This window comes from Lagenorhynchus albirostris, chromosome 4 (assembly GCF_949774975.1).
Source record: "Lagenorhynchus albirostris chromosome 4, mLagAlb1.1, whole genome shotgun sequence".
Taxonomy (NCBI): domain Eukaryota; kingdom Metazoa; phylum Chordata; class Mammalia; order Artiodactyla; family Delphinidae; genus Lagenorhynchus; species Lagenorhynchus albirostris.
Window position 1 is genome coordinate 146,657,923 of NC_083098.1, and position 23,268 is coordinate 146,681,190.

General features: G+C 47.5%; 1 protein-coding gene across 8 annotated transcripts in view; it reads right to left on the reverse strand.

Annotated features, from left to right (window-relative positions):
- The window catches only part of FAM193A (family with sequence similarity 193 member A), a 174,128-nt gene that overhangs the window by 67,692 nt on the left and 83,168 nt on the right, over positions 1 to 23,268 (reverse strand). For 6 of the 8 annotated variants that reach the window (XR_009540457.1, XM_060148847.1, XM_060148851.1 and 3 more), the window contains 3 exons: positions 7,681 to 7,826; positions 7,175 to 7,342; positions 3,803 to 4,037 (listed from right to left, as the gene is read on the reverse strand). Coding sequence is in view for 7 of the 8 variants with exons in the window: in XM_060148847.1 (XP_060004830.1) it covers positions 3,803 to 4,037; positions 7,175 to 7,342; positions 7,681 to 7,826 (549 nt within the window). In the remaining variant the exon portion in view is untranslated. The remainder of the gene's footprint in view (positions 1 to 3,802; positions 4,038 to 7,174; positions 7,343 to 7,680; positions 7,827 to 23,268) is intronic. The other 2 variants (XM_060148853.1, XM_060148848.1) reach the window with 1 other exon arrangement.

Below are 23,268 nucleotides of genomic sequence, written 5' to 3' on the forward strand. Positions count from 1 at the left end.
CGTCCAGGAGAGCCGAGGGCCTGCCTGGTCTCCCCTGTCAATCTCTGGGACAGAGTCAACAGTCCCTGCCCGCCAGCCTGTGAGCAACCCTGGGCACTGAGTTACAATACTTGCAAGGGTGGGACCACAGCTCTGGATTTGGGCTCACATTAACTAAAGGTAATAAAGGTAAAGACCGATTTATGAGGAAGATGTTTGACATTTTTTATGAAATCTGAAATTATACTTCCAGGTGAGTCATGCAAGAGAAACAGCAGACCCCAAGCTCGTTTCACAACCTCAGATCAACTTGGGACGACAACACATGCTAGTAGTGCGAGTACTTCCCGTGGGCCACCCTGAACTTGGTGCTGCCGTGCCCCATTCACAGGCCAGAAACAGTGTGCAGAGGCTGAGCAACATGCCCTGGGCCTGGGGGGACGGGGTGTGCGGGGGGGGGGGGTGCTGCCACAGCTGCTACGAGAGACGAGACCCGGGGGTCGGCGGAGACTTGGTGCTGCCCCCGCCGGAGGCCAAAGGAAAAGCTCCCGGATGGCCTGAGCCTAGGCATGTCCACCCAAACCACTCTCACTTCTCACTTCACCTGCAGGGAGGTGCTTGGGGGTTGGAAGAAGAAAGAGGAAGTGTGTACAGTCAAGTCCTACAGCAGAGCTTGAGAAACAGCTGGAGATCCAAGATTCTTCTGGCCTTGTAAATGGAAATTCAGATTTCACAATTCTTACAGCCTGGGAAGGCATTTCCTAGGTGAATGGAGGCCTAACTTTGGTCCCAGCTTTATTTCAGTGTGTACAACATTAGAAAACCTGTGGCTGGTTTGATGCCCAGGACACGAGCACATTTCCCAGGAAAGGCATGTGTTTGAAGACACCTCTCTACGCCCTGACACGGTCCGTGGCCCTGCGGCGGCAGGAGGGCCGGAGGGGCTGTCTCCAGAGAGGCTAAGGGAGTGAGCACAGCGTGAGCCGGCAAGTGTGCACGGCGAGGGGGCTTGCCGCTTCAGGGACAACTGACCCCACTTGTGGCCAAGCCCAAAATCCGAGCTCTCAAGCAAACATCAGAACTTTGGAAAACTTACATCTGCCACTGTGGCCTTGAAGCTTCTCCACATTTAAAGATCTTTCTGAGGAGGGTCACAGGGATGGTGACAAAGGCCATTTTTTATATTGAATATCGTGTTGCCTAACATGACACTGAATATCTTCAGCAAGATCTGTGTAGCTCACTCGGTGAACCAGTGTTTGCAAAATGACCGACGTCTGATGCTAGAAAACGACCTGAAGCGTGAGCCACACCAGTGGACTGTGACGGAACAGAGCCGGCTCAGCTCAATGACCCGGTTTCAGGTTCTACACTGCCGCTAACCATTAAGAAGCACTGGGACTCCGGTGTATTCTCTCAAAGAAGAATTTCCACAACAAACTGAAAAGTCTATTAGACTATTCTTCCAAATACATATCTGTGGGAGGCCCAATTTTCTTCAAAAACTTCAACCAAAACAACCTATGAAGATACACGGAGCACAGAAGCAGATGTAAGAACACATATGTCCTCCGTTAAGCCACACTAAAGAGATGTGCAAACATGTAAACGGTGCCCCTCTTCTTACTAAACGTTTTGTTTTGGAAAACAGTTTTTTTATTTAGAGACATGCTGTCTATGTTATGCAATGAGCTGTTATTTTAAAAGTGATTTAATGAATATCTTTAAATTTCTCCGTTTTAATTTCACCACAGTAAATATTGATAGATAATATCTGCACAAACAAATGCTATTTGGGGCTCTCCGTTTTTAAACGGAAAGGCGTCCAAGTCCAAAAATGCTGAGACTCTGAGACACGGACTTGGAAGTTAAGCTCACCTCGGCTCTGTCAACTCCTACCCTGCTCAGATCACGGGGTAGACCCGGAAAGACGCTGTTATAAATCTGTGAACTGTTCTCAATCCGGTTTGAACACCCCAAACACAAAAAGAGATTTTTGAGATAACTGGGACATTTTTCTGAGCGCACAGAAATCACCATCAGTTTTCTCAGGTGTGACCACGGTACAGTGGTTACATGGGATGAAGTGAGCTCGCAGAGGGGATCTGCGTGTTGCCCGACTCACTGACTTCTAGGTTTGGGGTTTTCACATCACATCAACAGCCCCCCACCCCTGCCAAGGTCACCCTAGGCACAGGCCCTTGCTGTCCCTCCTGTGGGCAGGGTCTCTCCTGCCCCCTCACAGAAGCTGTGATCATCTGTGGTCCCAGCATTATGTGCTGGACCTAGGCTGTACCTCCTTTCTCCCAGGACGAGAAGAAATCTTTGGAGGGAATGCTGGCTTCTGAGCACATGACTTTCTCAGGATTCCACCAGCTTTCGATTTGTTTTTCCCTCCAAGGCTTCTTGCCTTTCATGCCAACTCAGCAATGCGTTTTAAAAGGTTCTACCTTGATTTAGCCTGTGTTATCCAGAGTTCAGCTGTCTCCCCTGGAGGAAGGAAGGGTCCAGGTTACTGGTGTGGTGTCTCACTGGAAACCAAAGTGAGTATCTCCACGTGCAAAGCCAAGTGAAATAGATCACTGACCAAACAGCTGTATTCTGAGCTTAGAGCTTATGCTCAATAAGCACGGTTCAAATTATTTTCCGGTAGCTGAGTAAGATGGCGTGCACTCTAACCGGCTGAGGAGGGTGAGGCTGAGCTGGCCCTGGCTGGCTGGGGGGCAGCAGCAGCTCTCCGCACCGCTCTGTGCACCAGGCTCAGGCCAGTGATGGCACAGGGGAAGCGGCAGGGGAGCTGGACTTCTGGAGGACGGGGAGACATTCAGTGAGCCAGGGGCGGGTGCTGCTTGGGACGCCCGGGGGTCAGTCCCTCAGGCTCGGTGCTGAAGAGGGTAACCGCCCGCCCATGCATTCACCCGCTCATTTTCTCACGGTGGGTGCTTCCCTCGAGGTTTTCGGGACTCACTTGCGGGAACGGCAATGCTCTACTGAAGTGATGCCGCTTGAGGAGCTCTGTGAACCCCCCGAAACTACCTGCAAAATGGTTAATTTTTCTATCGAGGTCTATCAACTTTAGAGTCACATAAAGACCTTATGCTTAAAACCTTCGGAACCACTGGTTACTGCATTTGTTTCAAAATGCAGTTTTACCACTAAGAAAGCACCCAAAACCAGCCCAATGAACTCTCACTTAACAGTAAAATTTGAGTGATGATGAGAAACTCCACAGACTATTAGTAAGTCGAGAAAGCAAAGACGGCTTGTCCCTCTGTCCAGCCGGCAGGTGCGCCTGAGGCTGTCGAGGACCAGGCCCAGGAACTGAGTTTCTACCAGAGGCCTCCTTCCACCCCGCTGTGGTCATCTCCCTTCTGAGGCAGTCAGAGACCGCCCACAGGGGGTCAGCGTCTCACGTGGTTCTATGACCCTATCCTCAGTCCAGCGCTGGGCTGGTGAGTAGATCAGTAATGGTGAGCCGGGGGGCCGGACACAGGTGCCCTGCCGTCCCCCATGCTCTGCACTCCACCTGAGAACACAGCCCCCATCTGCAGAATTCACAGCACAGCCACTCCTCTGTCTCCTTCCTACTGTCACCCACTCCGGCCCTCACCTCACATGGTCCCCACACCGTGCCCCCAGGACCCAAGGTCCCCGAGCAGTATTTCCGCTTTCATCCAGCAGCCAAGTCCAGAGGGGAGAGAAAGAGGAGAAGAATCAGGCCCCCAGCCCCGCCTGCACATCTCGGAGGAGGGGAGGGGCGTGACGGGCCTCCAGACCCCCCGCTCCTGCCCCCCGTCCCGGGCAGGGGACATAGCCGACTCACCAGGGTGCCGAGGAAGGTGCTGATGGTGCGCGCCGCCTGGCACAGGGCACCGTACTCCTCAAGGAGCAGGGAGATGAACTGGTGCGCTTGCGGGGGGCCCTGCAGGGCGGACGGCGACTTCACCCTGGACGCGGCCGACAGCTGCCGCAGGAGCCGGACCTTCATCTCTAGCACGTACTCTCTGGCCTGCTGCTCCAGCCGCTGGTACAGCTGGTAGGGGTCCCGCTCGCAGAGCCTGCACAGGAGAGAGAGTCACCACTCGCCCGCAGGGGGACCCTGGGAGCCTGGGGGTGCCCACCTAACAACGACTGCCATCTTCTCACAGTCAGCCTGCTTGACAGAGGGGGAGCCCCCAGAGTCACTGGCCAAACAGCAGTGACCGGCGTCCACTGAGAGCTCGCTGTCAACCCCCAAGGCGACGCCGGGTCAGACGCGAAGCCACATGGCTGGGCGAGTCCCCGGACTCAGGCAGCCAGCAGGTAGCAGAGTGGGCACAGCGGAGCCGCGCGGGGGCCACAGAACTGCCAAGCCCGGGAGACCCCAGCACTCATCTCTGAACGCTTATATGCAGACAGCGGAAAAGCCACGGCCCCCAGAGGTGACACCTGGCTGCAGCACGGGAGCGGGCTGCTCTTCCTTCTTCCTAGGAATTCAGTATCTGATCCAAATGGGCTGCTTCTACTATTTTCATAATCAGAAGAAACTTTACAGACAGTGTATCTCCTTTTAAATCATCCCACCAAAAGATACTAAAGGCGGTAAGAGAAAATGTGTAAGCTGAAGGTCAGAGACAACAAGTCAATACACGCCCCATCAGGCCACACAGCAACGATCATCTTCACGAATTTCTTCCCTAACTTGGAGAGCATCAACTTTTACAAACTTGTTCTATAGTAACTGGCATGACTATGTTTCAAGTGACCACTCGTTTCAGCTGTGCACTTCTGAGGAGCCTCCAGATGGAAACCTACATCCGATGAAGCGACAACTACAGCACCCGCCTGGAGCCCGTCACCAGGAGGAGCCGCTGGGACAACCACAGCACCCGCCTGGAGCCCGTCACCAGGAGGAGCCGCTGGGACAACCACAGCACCCGCCTGGAGCCCGTCACCAGGAGGAGCCGCTGGGACTTCCGCACCCACGCTGTACAATACATTAAGCTGTAGCTCCTGGATTTGGGTAGTGGATCCTTTCACCTCTGGGCACCACGCTGGGTCAAAAGAGAAGACTGTAAGTTGTCACCTATTCCACTTTTAAGTGACCACACTACCTAGGTTGTAAAAGACAAGAGCCGAGTGAAAATGGAACTTGTGTAGCCTTACAAAAAACGTGGTCAGAGAAACAGTAAGAACCGATGGGACTCCCACTGTGGTGAGTCTACTTCACACAGATATATTGACTTTCTAGCTTAGCATGACAATCATAATTTTAATTACCAGTACAGCAACTGTTCTCTGAAACAGAAGGTATTTCATCTCTTAAAGGAAAGTCACAGAAGACTCAAAATGACACAGGGACAATCGAACTTACAAGGAGACTGGATGCCTCCTTCTTGGCTCTCTTCACCTGCTGGAATTAGACATGCGTTGCATTTTATTTCTTTGTCCATTTCTGTATCTTATAAATTTAATGACTTGACCACATGGTACTTTTGCAAGTAGACTTGTAAAAAGCGCTATGGCCAAGGGGCAGGAAGATGAAGATGCTGTGGAAGCTCACCCAGCTGTGCGTTCAACAAGCACTGGGCCCAGGCGGCTGTGTCAAAGCCACAGCAGGAAGACGCCAGGAGAACAAACTCTCAGGCCGCTGGATGCTCGGAGCACACACACATACAGAGCGTAATTCCAGGTAGTGGCGGCAGTAACACGATAAAAAAGAAGGGAAGGGTTGATAAAGAATGATGCGGGAGGCCCCTCGGAGTTTAGGTCAGGTGGTCTCTTTGAGATGGTGACTCTGAAGTCTAAAGTGAAGGATGGAAGGGAGGAAAAAGAACCCTGAGCAAGGAAGAACATTCCAGACCGAGCGAAGAGAAGAAACCAGCAGGTCTGTGGAGGACGGCACGAGAGCCAGTGTGGCTGAACGCAGTGATGATGTGCGAAAATGGGGGGCGGTGGGAGGGGGAGGCAGAGCGGCAGGATGCCAAGGGCCACGGAAAGGGGCAAAGGAGAATCGCCGCCAGCTGTCAGGTCCTAGACACGGCCTTTACAGACGGCCCTTCCCGGTGTGTGCTGGCGTTCAGACAAGAGAAGGGTCCTTAGACATGGAGATGAGGAAAAGCGTAGGACGTGGAAAACATGTGGAAAACACGCGACATACATATACCCGGACCTCAAATGGTGGCGTGGAATGTTTCCATTCTTAACGGTGTGTTTCGTTACTAGAATACTGCTGTTTCCCAAACCTCTCTGCCGTAACGTCCCATCTGAACAATCGTTTACTGAGCATTTCCTTCCAACTGTCTCTGATTTTGCACTGGCCTCTTCCGAAGCATTCACAAGCTGTGAAGCTCCGAGTGTGACATGCAGGTTATATGTAGTTCCTAATATTCACTAGGAAACCTAACTTCTAAAAAAGGCACACACCACCCAGAGCCATTTCACGTAGTCAAACGCTAGACACACCGGCTGAATCACTAACTAGTTAATACAGCCCATAGCCAGTCACCACCCCCATCTCCAGGAGGAACTCTACAGTACAGTGAACAAGAGGTTACAGAACCCCAAAGGGGCTGCATTCAAAACATGAAAAAAGGACCAAAATGAGAATCAGTTCATGGAACGTCTCGCTCAAATTTACTGCTTTTATTGGGAACATCTCCAAACAGAGGAAACAAATGGTACAAACTCTAAGGAAGAATAAAAATTACACCCACTTCAAACTCTGTGCTGTCACTGAGCACAAGGTCCCCGCCTGCGCGAGCGCCCTGCCGGGAGCCCCGCCCAGTGAGGAGCACCTGTGTGAACGGGCCTGTGACAAATGGCTCTCCATCCGCCACCGGACCTCACGGGGCCTGGGTTTCCTCATCTCCTAAGCGGCACAACTGCCTCTCCTCCGCGGGGCAATAGAGCAGGAGTGCCTGAGAAAGTGCTCAGCGCCATCGCGGGCACAGCAAGTGCCCAGAAGGAGTCTTACTGTCAGCCTCAACACTAAGGAAGGAGACAAGTACATTCGCTTTCATTACACAGGTAATAAGCCTTCCATCAGAATGAGAATCTGAGAGTTCACCCAGCCCGTCTGCTGCAGGCCTGCCACGTGCCCGGGGCCGAGCTCGCGGGACAAGCTCTCCCAACCCCGAGAGGGGAGTCCCCCCGAGCAGAGGGGAAGCCCGGGTGGGCGGCTGGTGGGGGAGGGCCGCGCCTGGGCAACACGCACCTGTCCACGAGCTCCTTCACCCCCTCCTTGTCGGGCACCAGAGACTGGTCCTGGTCGTCCGCCAGCGGGGTGCCTGCCTGCCGGTAGATGCAGCGGACTGTGTAGCGCACTTCCGACCAGTAGTTCTGCAGCTGCTGAGGTTCCCGCTCCGCCTCTGCCGAAATCTCCCTGAGGACAAACGCCCACAGGACCGGCGCCATCAGCCCCGGCACAGCCCCCAGGGCCCTTGGCTGTCAAGGCTCCCGTGGGCCCTGGTCCGCCTCGGCCGAGCCGGGACCCGAGACCAATCAGGACCCGCGCGTCCGGCTCCTCTTCCCAGGCCTCTGGCAGCGGCAGTGACGGCCTCCCCAGCCTCCAAGTCGGAGGCATCCATCGACCTGAGACCCTAACTGTTTCGGGGAGGCTCCCGCCCTCTGTGAGGACGTGCCTCCTCCCACCAGTCGTCAAGGGCAGCAATGAAGGAGGACCCCACCCCCCGCAGGCGGAGGGCCCCCCCATACCCGTACCTGCGCTCGCTGCAGGCCTCGCAGGCGCACGCGGTGTCCGAGGGGGTGGCTGTGGGTAACGGCTGAGCGCCCAGGGTGAGCCTCCCGCCACCAGCCTCGGGCTGTGAGCTGCCGAGCGGGGAGTGAAGAAGGAAGTCTTGACCCTGCTTTAGAGAAAAGAGAACAGGCTCATTATGAGGAATGCTCACGGCCCAAATTCGTTACTAAGTATTCAGGACAACGCCTTTTAGAAAAAATGGAAAACCTACACATCAAAAAGAAAATGTTTCAACCGACACTACATAGGAAACTTTCTCTCTGACACCCAAGAATTTCGTCTGGAACCGATTATTTTTCTACCTTCTGATAGTCACATCATAACCACACTAGGACGGTCCATGAACCTCCTTCATACATTAAAGAAGAGCAATTCTACTCCCAGTGCCCTAACTGGTACCTGCAACCACCATCCTGGGGGATGCCGCTCGGCAGAAACCTGAGCCTCTGGCCCACAACGTCCAGGAGGAGGTGGGCTTAGACCCTGCCACCCCGCGGCCGCCATGGAGATCACGACCCCTCACCTCCCCCTGCCTAAGAACATGGTCCCACGACCCGCACAGCCGCCACCTGGTCCCTCGGGGACGTGGGCTCCAGGTTTAGGGCTGAGGACCCACACACAGTGCAGGAAGGTGCTTGCACGTTCCCCCAGGGCTCGTGAGCAGGGCAGCCAGCTCCGGCCAGCGCCCCAGTGGCCTGAAGAGAAGGGCCAAGTCACAGGAAAGGCTCCTGAAGGGAGGACAGCATCGCTCCTCCTCCCGTCACCGTCAGGTCAAGTGCAAAGGCTCTGAGACAAGCCCGGCTCAGCCCTCAGCCGGGTGCCAATGCCCCCGCCTGCGGCCCCACCCCATCCACTGCTGGATGAAGCACAAGAAAGTCCTTCAGTGGAGGGGCTGGGAGCAGGGGAGCCACTCCCAAGCCGCGGGTAGGGCTTGCGCCATCATTAAAGAACACCCCCAGCCCGAAAACGTTCCTGCTGGGTGAGCGGACCCCGGAGTTACACCGGGGGCAGAGGCAGAGCGGGGACGGGGGTGTCACACAGTCCCCAGCAGGCAGTCAGTGCAAGGGCTCGACTGAGGCCTAGGAAAACCTCGACAGGGCCTCCTATGGGCAAGAGCCACCCGCCATGGACGACCTGTGAGGACCGCAGGGCCTGGGCACCAGAGGGGACCACAGGGAGACCAGCAAAGAACAGAAGAGTGGGGGGCGGGGGTGGCAAGGGGAAGGCCGCAGGACAGGCACCGCTGCCCTCCAGCCCCGCAACATGCCCTTGGGTGATGCCGACGTCACTCATGGAAGCTGGGGGAGAAGCTCTGAACCAGATGAGACACTTGTGTTTTCTGCAGATGGGACATGCATTCCTGACAATGAGACAATGCGGATTCTAACTGTGCCTGGAGAGGCCACGGGTCTGACGGACAAGTCAGCGAGGGGCAGGAATGGGCGGTCAGACGAGACGGGTCTGAGGCGGTGGTGGAGGAAGCAGGCTGCTCCCCGAGAGCAGCGAGGCCGCGCGCCCTACCTCCACCCCCCACGCACCCACACTCCACCCCACCCACGTGTCCAGCCCAGCCGAGGCCACTGTCACCCACCCCAGGCCTGGATACCACAGTGCTACAGCCGCCTTGCACACCGAGGGTCCGTTCTCCAAGCAGCAGCCAGAGTGGTGTTTAACGCACGAATGAGACCACACAGATCCCTGCAAAGACCCGCCCACACCATCTGAACAGACTCTCATGTCTTCCCGCTGTCTTCAAGGTTGGCCAGGACCAACGTCTGCTTTTATTTCACTGCACTTGCTCCCTTCACCCAGAGGGCTAATCTACTAAGCCTTTGAATGGCTTCCGACAAAAGAAGAATTCTCTCCATCAATCACGCCTCAGCTAAAAGATACCTACTAAGGGGGGCTGGCTGAACCAGTTCTCAATTCTTGCGTCTCAGCTCCAAACCCACCGCCTTCTGCCCTGCAAACACTGCTCCTCTGCTGTGGTCAGCACCTGGCCTCTTCGGCAGAGGCCTCCCTCCTGGTCCCCGGCTGCACTGGCCCACTCCTACCACTCGGAGGCCGAGGGACCAGGTGCAGCCCCTGCTCCGGCGAGCCCGCCGGCCGCTGCTCCAGCCTCCCAGCAGCCCCTCTGCTCCAAGCGTGTCCTCGAGCCCTCCCCTGACCCCGAGTGGCTGCTCCCTGGATGCACCACGACTGTATCCTTAGAGCTCCCTTCTCGGGTCTGGGCATGGGTCTCCCGTCACTAGCTCACCACCCTCCACATTCAAGTGACCCTGTTCACATCCGTGGTGCGCTGCCGCCTCCTGACCTTGGTCACCCTGGCTAATCTCTGACATCACAAACTGCTATCTGAATTCCTGGGCTTTTCCTGTTTTAGACCTGTCTTCACCACAAGAAGATCAGTTCTGTGAGAGCAGGACCCGTTCTGACCCGCCTGCCACTGCACACGAGCACCAGCGACGCTGCCTGGTACCCTGGGCAGACTCGGAACAGCGGCCAAGAACCTGAAAAACCTTTCCTACTGACATGGGAGGAAGCTTCAGACCTTTCAAAACGGGGCGCGTGGCTACCATATGGTAAATCCTTAAAAGTGTCACCTCACGGTGCACATCTTACATTTAACTTCAGTTACTGTGTTATGCCCAAGTCCAACACAGTTTAAAAGAATACAACAAAATCCAACACTTCAACAATGTGAAATATACAATGTCCAGCATCCAATAACAAAGCCAAGAGGCAGGAAAATACAACACATAACCAGGAGGGGAACCAATCCATAGAAACAGACCCCAAATAACAGAGACGATGCAACCAACAGGCAAGGACCTGGAACTGGAGACTATGAATAAACTCCATATGCTCATGAAAGTAGAGGAAAACAAACATGGTGAGCTGAGAGACCAAAGATGCAAAAATACGCAAATGGAACTTCTGGAGATGAAAAATAAAAAATATCTTGAAAGAAAAAAATACATGAGATAGACAAGAGCAGATTACACCCAGCGGAATATCAATAAACCTGAAGACAAGTAATACAAATAAATATCCAAAATGAAGCACAGCGAGAAACAGGATTGAGAAAAACAAACAAAGCATTTGTAAGACAAAATCAAGATGTCTAACACACAGGTAATTGTGTCCCAGGAAAAAAGGGGCTAAATCATTGAAGATTTCACAAATTTGATGAAACTGTAAACTGACATATCTTAAAAGCTCCTGCAATCCCAAGCACAGTAAACCAAAGCTAACAACCAAGTCACACAGAGCAAAACTGTTAAACACCAGTGAGAAGTACACAGCTGAGAAGCAGGCAGAGGAAATCACCCCTTCGGTCTACAGGAGCAAAGAGAAGAACAACAACGCCACTGCGCATCAGAAACAGGTTGGGCAGCAAAGACCTGACCTACAGCCTAGAATTCTGAACAAAAGTAACAGTTAAAAATGAGGGCAAAATAAAAGCTCTCAGTCAGACAAACAGAGGCTTCCCTGCAGGACAAGAAATGTTAAAGGCAGTTCCAGTTAAATGGCCCCAAGTGGAGATGTGGGGCTACACATGATGAAGATGTGGGCCAAAGACCCCTCTCATTTGTAAACTCTTTTAAAAAGATAACTAACCTGGGGGGGTGGGGTGGGTGGGGAGAGGGATAAATTAGGAGTTTGGGATTAGTGGATACAAACTACTATATATAAAATAGATAAAAAACAAGGTCCTACTGCATAGCACAGGGAACTATATTCAATATCCTGCAATAAACCATAATGGAAAAGAATATGAAAAAAGAATATGTATGTATAACTGACTCACCTTTGCTGTACACGAGAAACTAACACAACACTGTAAATCAACTCTACCTCAAAAATAAGAGAGAGACTAAGCAAACTATGATATCAGAATGATGGAATACTCTGCAGCCATTAAAATATGTATAGAGTCTATACAGAGATATGAAAAAAGCAAGTTAACTATTTAAAGCAAAAATAATAAAAATCTATGGTAAAGTTTACAAGAGATATGCAAAAAATATATGACTACACTAACACAAAAAACGGTGGTGCTCTGAGTATAATATTGAAAGGTTCTTACACTACATATTAAGTACATAATATTCTTTGAAAGTAGAGGCTGAAAAGTTGAAGATATATACTGTAAACTCTAGAACCATTAAAAATTATGAAACAAGGTGATATAGGTAATAAGCCAAGAGGAGGTAAAACAGGGTCATAAAAATATTTGGGGACTTTCCTGGTGGTCCAGGGGTAAAGAATGCACCTTAAAATGCAGGGGACGCGGGTTCGACCCCTGGTCAGGGAACTAAGATCTCACATGCCATGGGGCAACTAAGCCCACGTGCCATAACTACTGAGCCCACGCACCTCCACTAGAGAACCCATGTGCCGCAACTACAGAGCCCACACGCCCTAGAGCCTGCACGCCACAACTAGAGAAGAGAAAACCTGCACACTACAACTAGAGAGAAGCCCATGTGCCTCAACGAAGATCCTGCATGCTGCAACTAAGACCCGATGCAGCTAAAAATAAATAAATAACAAATCTTAAAAAGAAAGAAAGAAAGAAAAATATTCAATTAATCCAAAAGAAAAGACGGAAAAGAAGAACAGCAAACAACAGATGGGAAAAATAGGGGGGGAAAAAAAAGCAAGATGGTATATTTAAATCCAAACTATCAATAATTACATTAAATGGAAATAAATATTCTAATTGTTAGCAGAGATGGTCAGACTGGATTAGAAAGCAAGAGCCACTATGTTTTCTACAGGAGATTACAAAGACACAAATAGGTTGAAAATAAAGGTTAGGAGACAAATTCCATGCAAGCACTAACCAAAAAAAGCTGGGTGGTATTAGCATCAGCAAAAGTTGGCTTCAGAACAAGGAATATTGGCACCAGTGAAGGGGATGATGAATATGATGACGATAAAATAATAATGACAACAAGACTGATTCAACAAGAAGCAATAACAATGCTAAACGGGTAAGCACTCTAATAACAGAGCTCAAAATACGTGAGGCAGGAATTAAAAGGATAAATGTAAAAGTCCACAATTACGTCTGGAAATTTCAACACTCCTTTCAATTACTAGACCAGACGGAAACATCAGAAAGGGTGTCAACGTGACCACCACCGTCAACCAATCTGATCTAACACTCACAGTACACTCTTCCCAACAACAGCAGAACACAAATTCTTTCAAGTGCACATGGAACATTAACCAAGACTGAACACAAAACAAATGTCAACACGTTAAAAAAAATTCAATCATATTAAGTACGTTCTCTGATTACAATGATAATAGTAATAAAAAGGTCAAAAGGTACAAACTTCCATTTATAAAATAAATTATGTCAAGAGGATCTAATGTACAGCATGGTAACTATGTTAATAATGCTCTACTGCATATCTGAAAGGTGTTAAGAGAGTATATCTTAAAAGTCCTCATCACACACAAAAAAACTGTTTTTGTAACTATGTATGATGATGGACGTTAACTAGACTTACTGCAGTGATCATTTTGCAATCTATACAAATACTGAATCATTATGTTGTACACCTGCAACTAATAGAATGTTGTATGTCAATTATACCTTAATTCTGGGAACTCCCTAGTGATCCAGTGGTTAGGACTCAGCACTTTCACTGCCAGGGCCCAGGTTTGATCCCTGGTCGGGAAACTAAGATCCCGCAAGCTGTGTGGCACAGCCAAATTAAAAAATACATATATATACATATACCTTAATTTAAAAAGACATCTAGAAAACACACCAAATTATAAGGAAGTTTAAAAACACACTTCTAAATAACCCATGGGTCAAAGGATAAATCATGCTAAGAGTAAGTATAAAATATTTTGAACAGAATGAAAAGCACAACATATCGAAATTTGTGGGATGCAGCTAAAGGAATGCTTAGATAAAATTGTCGGGAATAAAACACACATCAGAAAAGAAGAAAGGTCTCAAATCAATGATGTAAACTTCTACCTTAAGAAACCAAGAGGGCTTCCCTGGTGGCGCAGTGGTTGAGAGTCCGCCTGCCGATGCAGGGGACATGGGTTTGTGCCCTGGTCTGGGAAGATCCCACATGCCGCGGAGCGGCTGCGCCCGTGAGCCATGGCCGCTGAGCCTGCGCGTCCGGAGCCTGTGCTCCACAACGGGAGAGGCCACAGCAGTGAGAGGGCCGTGTACCGCAAAAAAACCCAAAAAACAAACAAACAAACAAACAAACAAAAAAAGAATAATAAATTAAGTATAAAGTAGAAAGAAAGAAAGAATAAACCTAAGAGCAGAAATTAATAAAATAGAAAATGGAAAATCAATTAAAACAAAATGTGGTTCTTTTCCCTTTTATTGAAAAGATCAATGAAAATGATAAACCTCTAGCCAGGCTATCAGGGAGAAAAAGAGACAAAAACAAAACCCAAACAACTGATATCAGGAATGAAAGGGAGGGCACACAATCACTACAGATCCTGTGATAAATTTAAAAATAACAAGGGAATATTCTGAACAACTTCACACCAATATATTTGACATAAAAAGGGCGAATTTCTTTCTCTCCCCAGTTTTACTGAGATACAACTGACATATATCACTGTATATGTTTAAAATGTACAGCAAAACGACTTGACTTGCATATACTGTGAAATGATTATGCAAATTTCTTTAAAGACAAAAATTAACAAAGCTCACTCATGAAGAAAGACAATCTTTACTAACTAAACTGGACTCACAGTTCAAAACCTTCCCAATAATGCCAATTCTAGGTCAAGAGAGCTTCACTGGTGAATTCTACCAAACATTTAAGGCAGAAATAATACCAATTCTACGCAAACTTTTCCAGAAAATTAAAGAAGAGAGAATACTTCCCAGCTCATTCTAAAAGGCAAATATTACCCTGACACCAAAACCACACAAAGATATTGTCAGACAAGAAACTTAGAGACTAATATCCTTCATGAACACAGATGCAACAATCCTTAGAAAAACAGTAGCAAATCCAATACAGCAATCTATAAAAAAGATAATACACCATAACCAAGCGTGGATTATCCCAGGAATGCAAGGTTCATTCAACATTTCAAAAATCACCATGATTAAAAAAAAAAAAATCACCATGATTAATTTTGTTAACAAACTAAAAAAGAAAAGCTCTATGATCATCTTAATAGATGTAGGAAGAGAATTTGTCCAAATTAAATATCCATTCATGATAACTCTCAGCAAACTAAAAACAGAAGTAAACTTTTTCAACCTGATCTACAAGATTCTTCTTCTATACTTAATGGTGAAAAACTAAATGCTTTCCCCTTAACACTGGGAACAGGGAAGGATGTCTGCTCACACCACTTCTATTCAACATCATACTGATGGCTCCAGCCAACGGAATAACGAAGAAGAAAAAAAAAGACATACAGATTGGAAATGAAAAAACACATTATTTTTAGATGATGTGATCAACTACGTAGAAAACCCTACAGAGTCTACCAAAAGACCACTAGAATTAATAAATGAATCTTGGGACTTCCCTGGTGGTCCAGTGGTTAAGAATCTGCCTTCCAATGCAGGGGACACAAGTCCAATCCCTGGTTGGAGAACTAAGATCCCACATGCCGCGGGGCAATGAAGCCCAGGCGCCACCAACTACTGAGCCCACGCACCACAACTAGACAGCCCGCATGCCACAAACTACAACTCTGCAACTAAGCCCGTGCGCCATGACTACAGAGCCCACGCGCTCTGGAGCCCGCATGCCACAATTAGAGAGAAGCCCACGTGCCGCAACAAAAGGTCTTGTGTGCCGCAACTAAGACCCAATGCAGTCAACAAATAAATAAATAAATAAATGATTTTAAAAATAAATGAATCTTCACAGGATATAAGGTCAATATACAAAAAACAGTTACACTTCTATAGACTAGCAATAAATGATTGGACACTGAAATTTTTTTAGAAGTACTATTTAAAATAGCAAGAAAAAGATGAAATGCTTTGGAAATGTTTCAATACACTGTGTGTAAAGCCTACATATTGAAGACTACAAAACCACTCTAAGAATAAACTTAAAAACTAAATAAATGAAAAGTCATATCATGTTCATGGACTGGGAGACTCAATATTACTTTGATGTCATTTCTCCCCAAATTGGTCTACAGACTCAACACAGTGCCAGTTAAAATCTCAGTGGGTTTTTCTGTAGAAACTGGCAAGATGATTTTAAACTTTATATGGGAATGCAAAGGACCTAGAACAGCCAAACACTTTTTAAGAAGAACAAAGCTTGAGGACCTTTACTACCTAATTTCATAACTTACTATAAAAAGCTTCAGGAATCAGGACAGTATGGTACTGGCAAAAGCATGGGTATACACGTAGAGTGGAAGTCCAGAAGTAGGCCCACACATACAGCATCAACTGATTTTTGACAAAGATGCCAAGGTATTTCAATGAGGAAAAACAGCATTTTCAACAATAGTTCTTGAACAACTGCATGCCCATATACAAGGATGAACCTCAACCCTTACTTCACAAAAGATACAAAACTTCACTCAAGATGGATCAAGAATCAAACGCAGAAGCTCAAACTGTAAGACATCTAGAAAAAAACACAGGGCAAAAAAATCTTTATAAACTTTGGGTAGCAAAGATTTCTTATACAGAACACAAAAAGCCCAAATCATTTAAAAATTGATAAACTGGACTTGACCAAAATTAAAATTTTTTGATGTTCAAAACACAGTGTTATTGGGACTTCCCTGGTAGTCCAGTGGGTAAGACTCCACGCTCACAATGCAAGGGGTCTGGGTTCGATCCCTGGTCAGGGAACTAGAGCCCGCATGCATGCAGCAACTAAGAAGCCCGCATGCCGCAACTAAAGGATCCCGCATGCCGCAACAAAGATCCCACGTGCCACAAGTAAGACCCAGCGCACCCAAAATAAATGAATAAATAAATATTAAAAACAACAACAACAACAGTGTTAATGTAATGAAAAGGCAAACCACACTGGGAGAAAATGTCTGAGAAACATACCTGATAAAAGGCTTGTATTCAGAATATATAAAGATTTCTGGCAACTCAATAGTAAGACAAACCACCCAATTAAAAATATGCAAAAGGTCTGAACAGTCACTTCACTAAAGAGACAGAAAATAAGCACATGAAAAGATGCTCAACAAGTCATTAAGAAAATGCAATTTAAAACCATAATGAGATAACACTACGAGCCATTATCAGACTGGCCATAATTAAAGGCTATCAATATCCAACCTTGGTGAGGATGGAGATATAAAGGAGAACTCTCACACGCGGCTGGGAAACAGTATAAGCGTTTTGGGAAACAGCATGAGAGGTCCTTATAATGTTAGTCACACACTTACCCACAACCTAGCAATTCCACTCCTAGGTATTTACCAAAGAGAAATGAACTCTGTCCAAACAAAGACTTGTACTCACATGTTACCAGCAGCTTTATTCATGATAGCCCAAACAAGGAAACACCACTGTCCCTCTATTGGTGAGTGGATAAACTGTGGTTCATCCATACAGCGGAATACTGCTCAGAAATCATTAACTACTGATACATGCAAGAACATGATAAGACTTAAAAGCATTATATTAAGCTAAAAAAGGCAAAGACTACCATTCAGATTATCTTTCTGTGAGGCTGACTCAAGTTCTGCCCTCTTGATCTGACAATTCGTGGTAGCAGTGACACATTTTATTAGCACAACCACTTTCATGAGGTTCATTACAAAGGAATTTTATATGTTTGCATTATGAACCAAGACTCAACAGAGCAAACATTCGAGATAAGGACGACTGTTAACAAACTCTTAAATGGTTGGTTTCAATTGGAACTACATGCCTTTGATTAGAACTGTGGTCATGGTAACCATTAAGAGAACCTGGCTACTTAGTGTAAAACGCAAGACTTACATTTTAACAATATATAGGTGAACACAGACACAAATGCTAATGTCCACAACCAAAAGCCTTTATACATCACTCAACCCTGAAAACAGGAAAGTAGAATATTAATTTGCTAAGTAGTCATCCTTGTGGCAGGATGCCTGAGGGCTACACAGGCCCCTTTAAAGAAAAAATAGGGACTTCCCTGGTGGAGCAGTGGTTAATAATCCACCTCCCAATGCAGGGGACAGGGGTTTGATCCCTGGTCCGGGAATATCCCACATGCCATGGAGCAACTAAGCCCGTGCGCCACAACTACTGAGCCTGCGCTCTAGAGTCCACGAGCCACAACTACTGAGCCCACGTGCCTAGAGCCCGTGCTCCACAACAAGAGAAGCCACCCCAATGGGAAGCCCACGCACCGCAACAAAGAGTAGCCCCCGCTCGCTGCAACTAGAGAAAGCCCGCGCACAGCAACAAAGACCCAACGCAGCCATAAATAAATAAACAAATAAATAAATAAAATAATAAATAAATAAAAGAAAAAATAATTCTCCAGAGTACCATCTCCCACTCCCCCACACCAGACTTAAAACTATTTTTGTTACTTAAACAAACACAAATGTAAAATGCAACATAATTTATGTTTTTAAGGCCTTTTTATAACTATAAAAAACCAAGCTGAAAAAAAAAAAAAAAAAACCAAGCTGGTCTACAACTTAAATACAAAACCCCCTGAAAATCATTAAAATTCAAATTAACATTATTTTAAAGACACAGATGGGGGAATTCCCTGGCGGTGGTCCAATGGTTAGCACTCAGCACTCTCACTGCTGAGAGCTGGTTCAATCCCTGGTCAGGGAAATTAAGATCCCACAAGCCTCACAGCAGGGCCAAAAAAGAAAGAAAAAAAAAAGGATGATTCGTTGAAACCAAATTGCTAAATTCAACACAGCCTGGTTCTGACAACTAAGTGCAGGCAGGCTCTCCTGAGTGGGTCTCTGCACAATGTCTCCACCATCCCACCTCTTTGCCTGTCTGAATTTCTCCTGCACAGAGCGGGTCACACCTTTGATGGGTCTTTGCTTGGCTTCAGCAGAGAATGTGAATATCAAGACAACTGCTGGTGCTGCCTCAGTAACCCTGAAAAGCAGTGCACCCCAGGCCCACAGAAGTCAGGGGCAAAGCCTTCCACACGATCTGAGCCTGCCTGCCCCATTATCAGAATACAAGCCATCAGAGAACTCACAGATCAGGAACACACGTCCACAGCCCCAACAAGGTGTGAACTCTACTGTACAGGAAGCATACTGTAAACATTCTTAAGTCCTGAAACATTACCTGTGGATACAAATCAAAGGAAGGCTCGGTCCTTCATTCAAAAATCATTCCCAGGTACCTGCTCTGTGCCAGGCCTGTGCAGACACCCTGAGATGGGTGAGACAGGAACCAGGGCAAAGGAGTTGCAGGAGAAATTCGGCGTGGGGTTAGGGGGTGCCGGCAGGTCCGAAGGGCTGAGGCGCATGCCGGCGGTAAAGGGTGAGCGACTCTGCTCTCAGTTACCCTGGGGCCAGGCCTCTGCTGAGCCTGTTCAGCTGAGCCGCCCTGCCTGGCTCTCTCTCCAACACTGGACGCTGCTGAGGGGGAAGGTCCTTGCTGATGGGCAGTGATGTCTCCACCTTCAACAAGCACCTCAGGCTGTCCAGCAACCCGGATGCCCCGCCAGCTCACTGTTCTCACTGAAACCTCACCCACTCCCTTGCTCCTTCCCAGTCCCCTCAATCCACTCTCGCTCTCAAAAACAAGTTTATAAAAAAATTCTGGCAGCAATTTTCTCAACTTCTACACTCCTCACCCGACCTTACTTGCATCCTCTACAGGCTTGCCTGCAAATCTGTCTCTTCCAGAATCAGGCTCTCCTGTCTTAGTGGGACCTCATGAGGGCACCATCTGTCTACCTTACTGCTCCCCCACCCCAGCCTCAAGCTCTGCCTCCCTGACGCCAAGCCGAGGTGAGAACACAGGTGACCGGGGCTCAAGTGCTGCTGGCGCTCGCTCCAGAAGCTGGGGCTGCCTTACGAATGTGTCTGAATTACCTGTAACCCAGCAACTCCACTCCACAGATAAACACTCTGTGATGCCTGGGCTCAGGGATGCCCGGAGAGCTGGTAAAACTTCCCTTCTGGGGGTGTCTGTGAGGTGTCTCCAGAGAGACCAGCACTGGAATGGGCAGGCTGAATACCGAAGCCAGCCCTCCCCAGTGAAGATGGATATCGTCCACTCCTCCGAGGGTCTGAACGGAGTAAAAAGGCAGAGAGATGTCCACCTTCTGCCCTCGGACACCAGCGCTTCCGGTCCTCCGGCTTTGCAGAATGTGCACAGTGAGACTTCTGGCCTCCATAACCACTTGAGCCAGTCCCTACGATAAACCTCTTCTTTTCTTTTCCCTATCTATCTAACTATCCATCCATCCATCCACCCATCCATCTCCTGTTGGTTCTGTTTCTCTGGAAAATCCCGACCAAAACACACCCTAACAAAACTCTTACAAACGAGTACCAAGAGATGGATATATAGATGCCCGACGGCATTTTTTTTTTAAATAACTGCAAAACCCAGAAAACAACTCTGTATCTTCCAACAAAATTTGTTTAAGTAGTATTTTTTAATGGGCATTTTGTTTTCGATACTGGGCTTTAATTTTTTCCCCCAGTTTTATGGAAAAATAATTGATGTACATCACTGTAAACTTTAAGGCATACAGCATGATGGTTTGATTTACCTATATTGTGAAATGATTACCACAATGGGTTCAGCTAACACCCATCTTCTCACACAGATAGAGGACAACATTTTTCCTTGTGATGAGAGCTGTTAGCATTCACTCTCTCAGCAACCTGCCTATGAGTCATACAGCACCGTCGGCTACAGTCACCATGTTGTACATCACATCCCGGGGACATGCTTATCTTGTAACTGGAAGTTTGCACCTGTTGACCACCTTCTTCAATTCCCCATTCTGTCACCCTCTGCCTTTGGTAACCACAAGTCCGATTTCGTTTTCTCCAAGTCTGGCTTTGGGTTTGTTTTTTGTGTTTTTAGATTTCACATGTAAGTGAGATCATACAGTATTTGTCTTCCTCTGTCTGACTTACTTCACTAAGCAGAATGCCTTCAAAGTCCATGTCTATCCATGTTGTCCTAATGGGAAGGCTTCCTCATTTTTTATGGCCAAATAACATCCCATTGTTTTTATATGTATGTGTGTATACAAACACACACACACACACACACACACACCCCACATCTTCTTTATCCATTCATCCAACAATGAACACTTAGACTGTTTCCATGACTCGGCTATTGTACATAATGCTGTTATGAACATGGTGCTGCAGTACCTTTTCAAGTTAGTATTTCACTTCCTTTGTATATATTCCCAGAAGTGGACCTGCTGATGCGTATGATAATTCTATTTTTAACTTTCTGAGGATCCTCCATACTGTTCTCCACCGTGGCTCCACCATTTTACAATCCCACCAACAGTGCACGAGGGTTGCTTTTCTCCACATTCATGCCAGCATTTGTCATCTCCTGTCTTGCTGATGATATGGCCCTTCTAACAGGCCTGGTTCTGATTTGCATTTTCCTAATGACAAGTGATGTTGAGCATCTTTTCATGTACCTGTTGGCCTTTTACATATATTATTTAGAGAAATGTCTATGGGTCCTTTGCCCATTTTTTCCCTGGCTTATTTGGTTTTTTGGTGCTGAGTTGTATAGAGCTCTTGAAATATTTTGGATGTTATCCTCTTATCAGATATATGGTTTGCAAATATTTTTTCCCATTCTGTAGATTTTCTTCTTTTTTTCTTTCTTTTTTTTTTTTTTTGCGATACGCGGGCCTTTCACTGCTGTGGCCTCTCCCGTCGCGGAGCACAGGCTCCGGACGCGCAGGCTCAGCGGCCATGGCTCACGGGCCCAGCCGCTCCACGGCATGTGGGATCTTCCTGGACAGGGGCACGAACCCGCGCCCCCCTTATCGGCAGGCGGACTCTCAACCACTGCGCCACCAGGGAAGCCCTGTAGATTTTCTTTTTCACTTTGTTGATGGTTTCTTTTGCTGTCAGAAGCTTTTTAATTTGACGTAGTCCCAGTTGTTTATTTTTTATTTTGTTGCTTGTGCTTTAGGTGTCAAATCCAAAAAGTCACTACTAAGACGCATGTCAAGGAGCTTTATTCCTATATTAAGTCTGTAATCCATTTTGAGTTAATGTTTTTGAGTGGTCTAAGATATGGGTCAAGTTTCATTCTTTCACACGCAAATATCCAATTATCTCAGAACAATTTATTGAAAAGATTGTCTTTTCTCCACTATTCAACAAAATTATTGATGAATAAATTACAGTATAGCAACATATTGGATTATATGTGAATTGTATTATGTGAAAAATGAATGAATTATATTAGGGAAAATGCACAAACTGCAGCTACCCAGACAGCATGAGGAATCATAAACAGAGAAGACAGCATAAGCACACACTTTCATAAAGGTCAAAAACAAACAAAAATAAATAATTTATTATTTAGAGATACACATATAGGCAGTGTAACTTTTTTTAAAAGGGTTTAATAAAGTAAGGGAATGAGCAATACAAAAGGACAGCATTTACCTTGGAAGGGGAGAAACAAGATGGAGAAGGGAAGAGCACACAGGCACACAGGTGTTAGGGATGGCCTGATTTTTAATGCTGACTGGTGTTCATTTTATCATCCCTCATAACATGTATACTGTAGACATAATTCATATATATATATCAAATATCACATAGTAAAAAAATAAAATTTAAATGGGAGGAAAAACCTCTCCCCACTACCAGCTCTTTTCTTCATTATTTCAACATTTCCAAGTCCCTCCTCCAGCTGTGTCTGTCCTCTCCTCCCCTCACAGTCAAGCATCTGAAAGATCAGCCCCTTAACTGGACTTGCTCAGCTTCCTCTCCACTGAGTTATTGTTCACACAGTTCAGCCAGGCTTGTGCTCCAACTGAACACAGACCTATCTAAGGTCAGATACCACTTCTCTACTGCCACACCAACACTCTGTGTCCTCTCGCAGCTAACTTTTCTCAGTGTCTGTCAGGACTGCTGGCAGAGTGTCCTCCAGGGACCTCCCAGGCTCTCCTCGTCCTGCTGATGTACCAAAGCTACAAGGCTCTGTCTCCCCTGCCCACTCCCCACGGGCCACTTCTCAGGGCTGTTTATGCAGCTGAGGACCCTGAGACAAAAGGCAGGCTTGCTTACTGCTTACAATAAAAGGGCCAGATCCCCGCCCGCACCACCACCCCCAGCCCGTGCTCCTGAACTGGGACACAAACCCCCTGTACCCCCTGCACCGATGTGGGCCTTGGGGAGGGGAGGGGGTGAGGAGAACGGGATGTTTCTGCTGTGCCGAGTAACAAAGTCCTTCGTCTCTGACTCAGGATTCTCAAGTCTTCTGCCAGCACCCATGCAACAGGAACAAGCCAGCTTATTATCTTCAGGTAGGGTTAAAAAAAACTAACCCCAGACCCAACGACGACGACCTTGTGCTTGTCACACTCCCTTGCTTTTCGTTC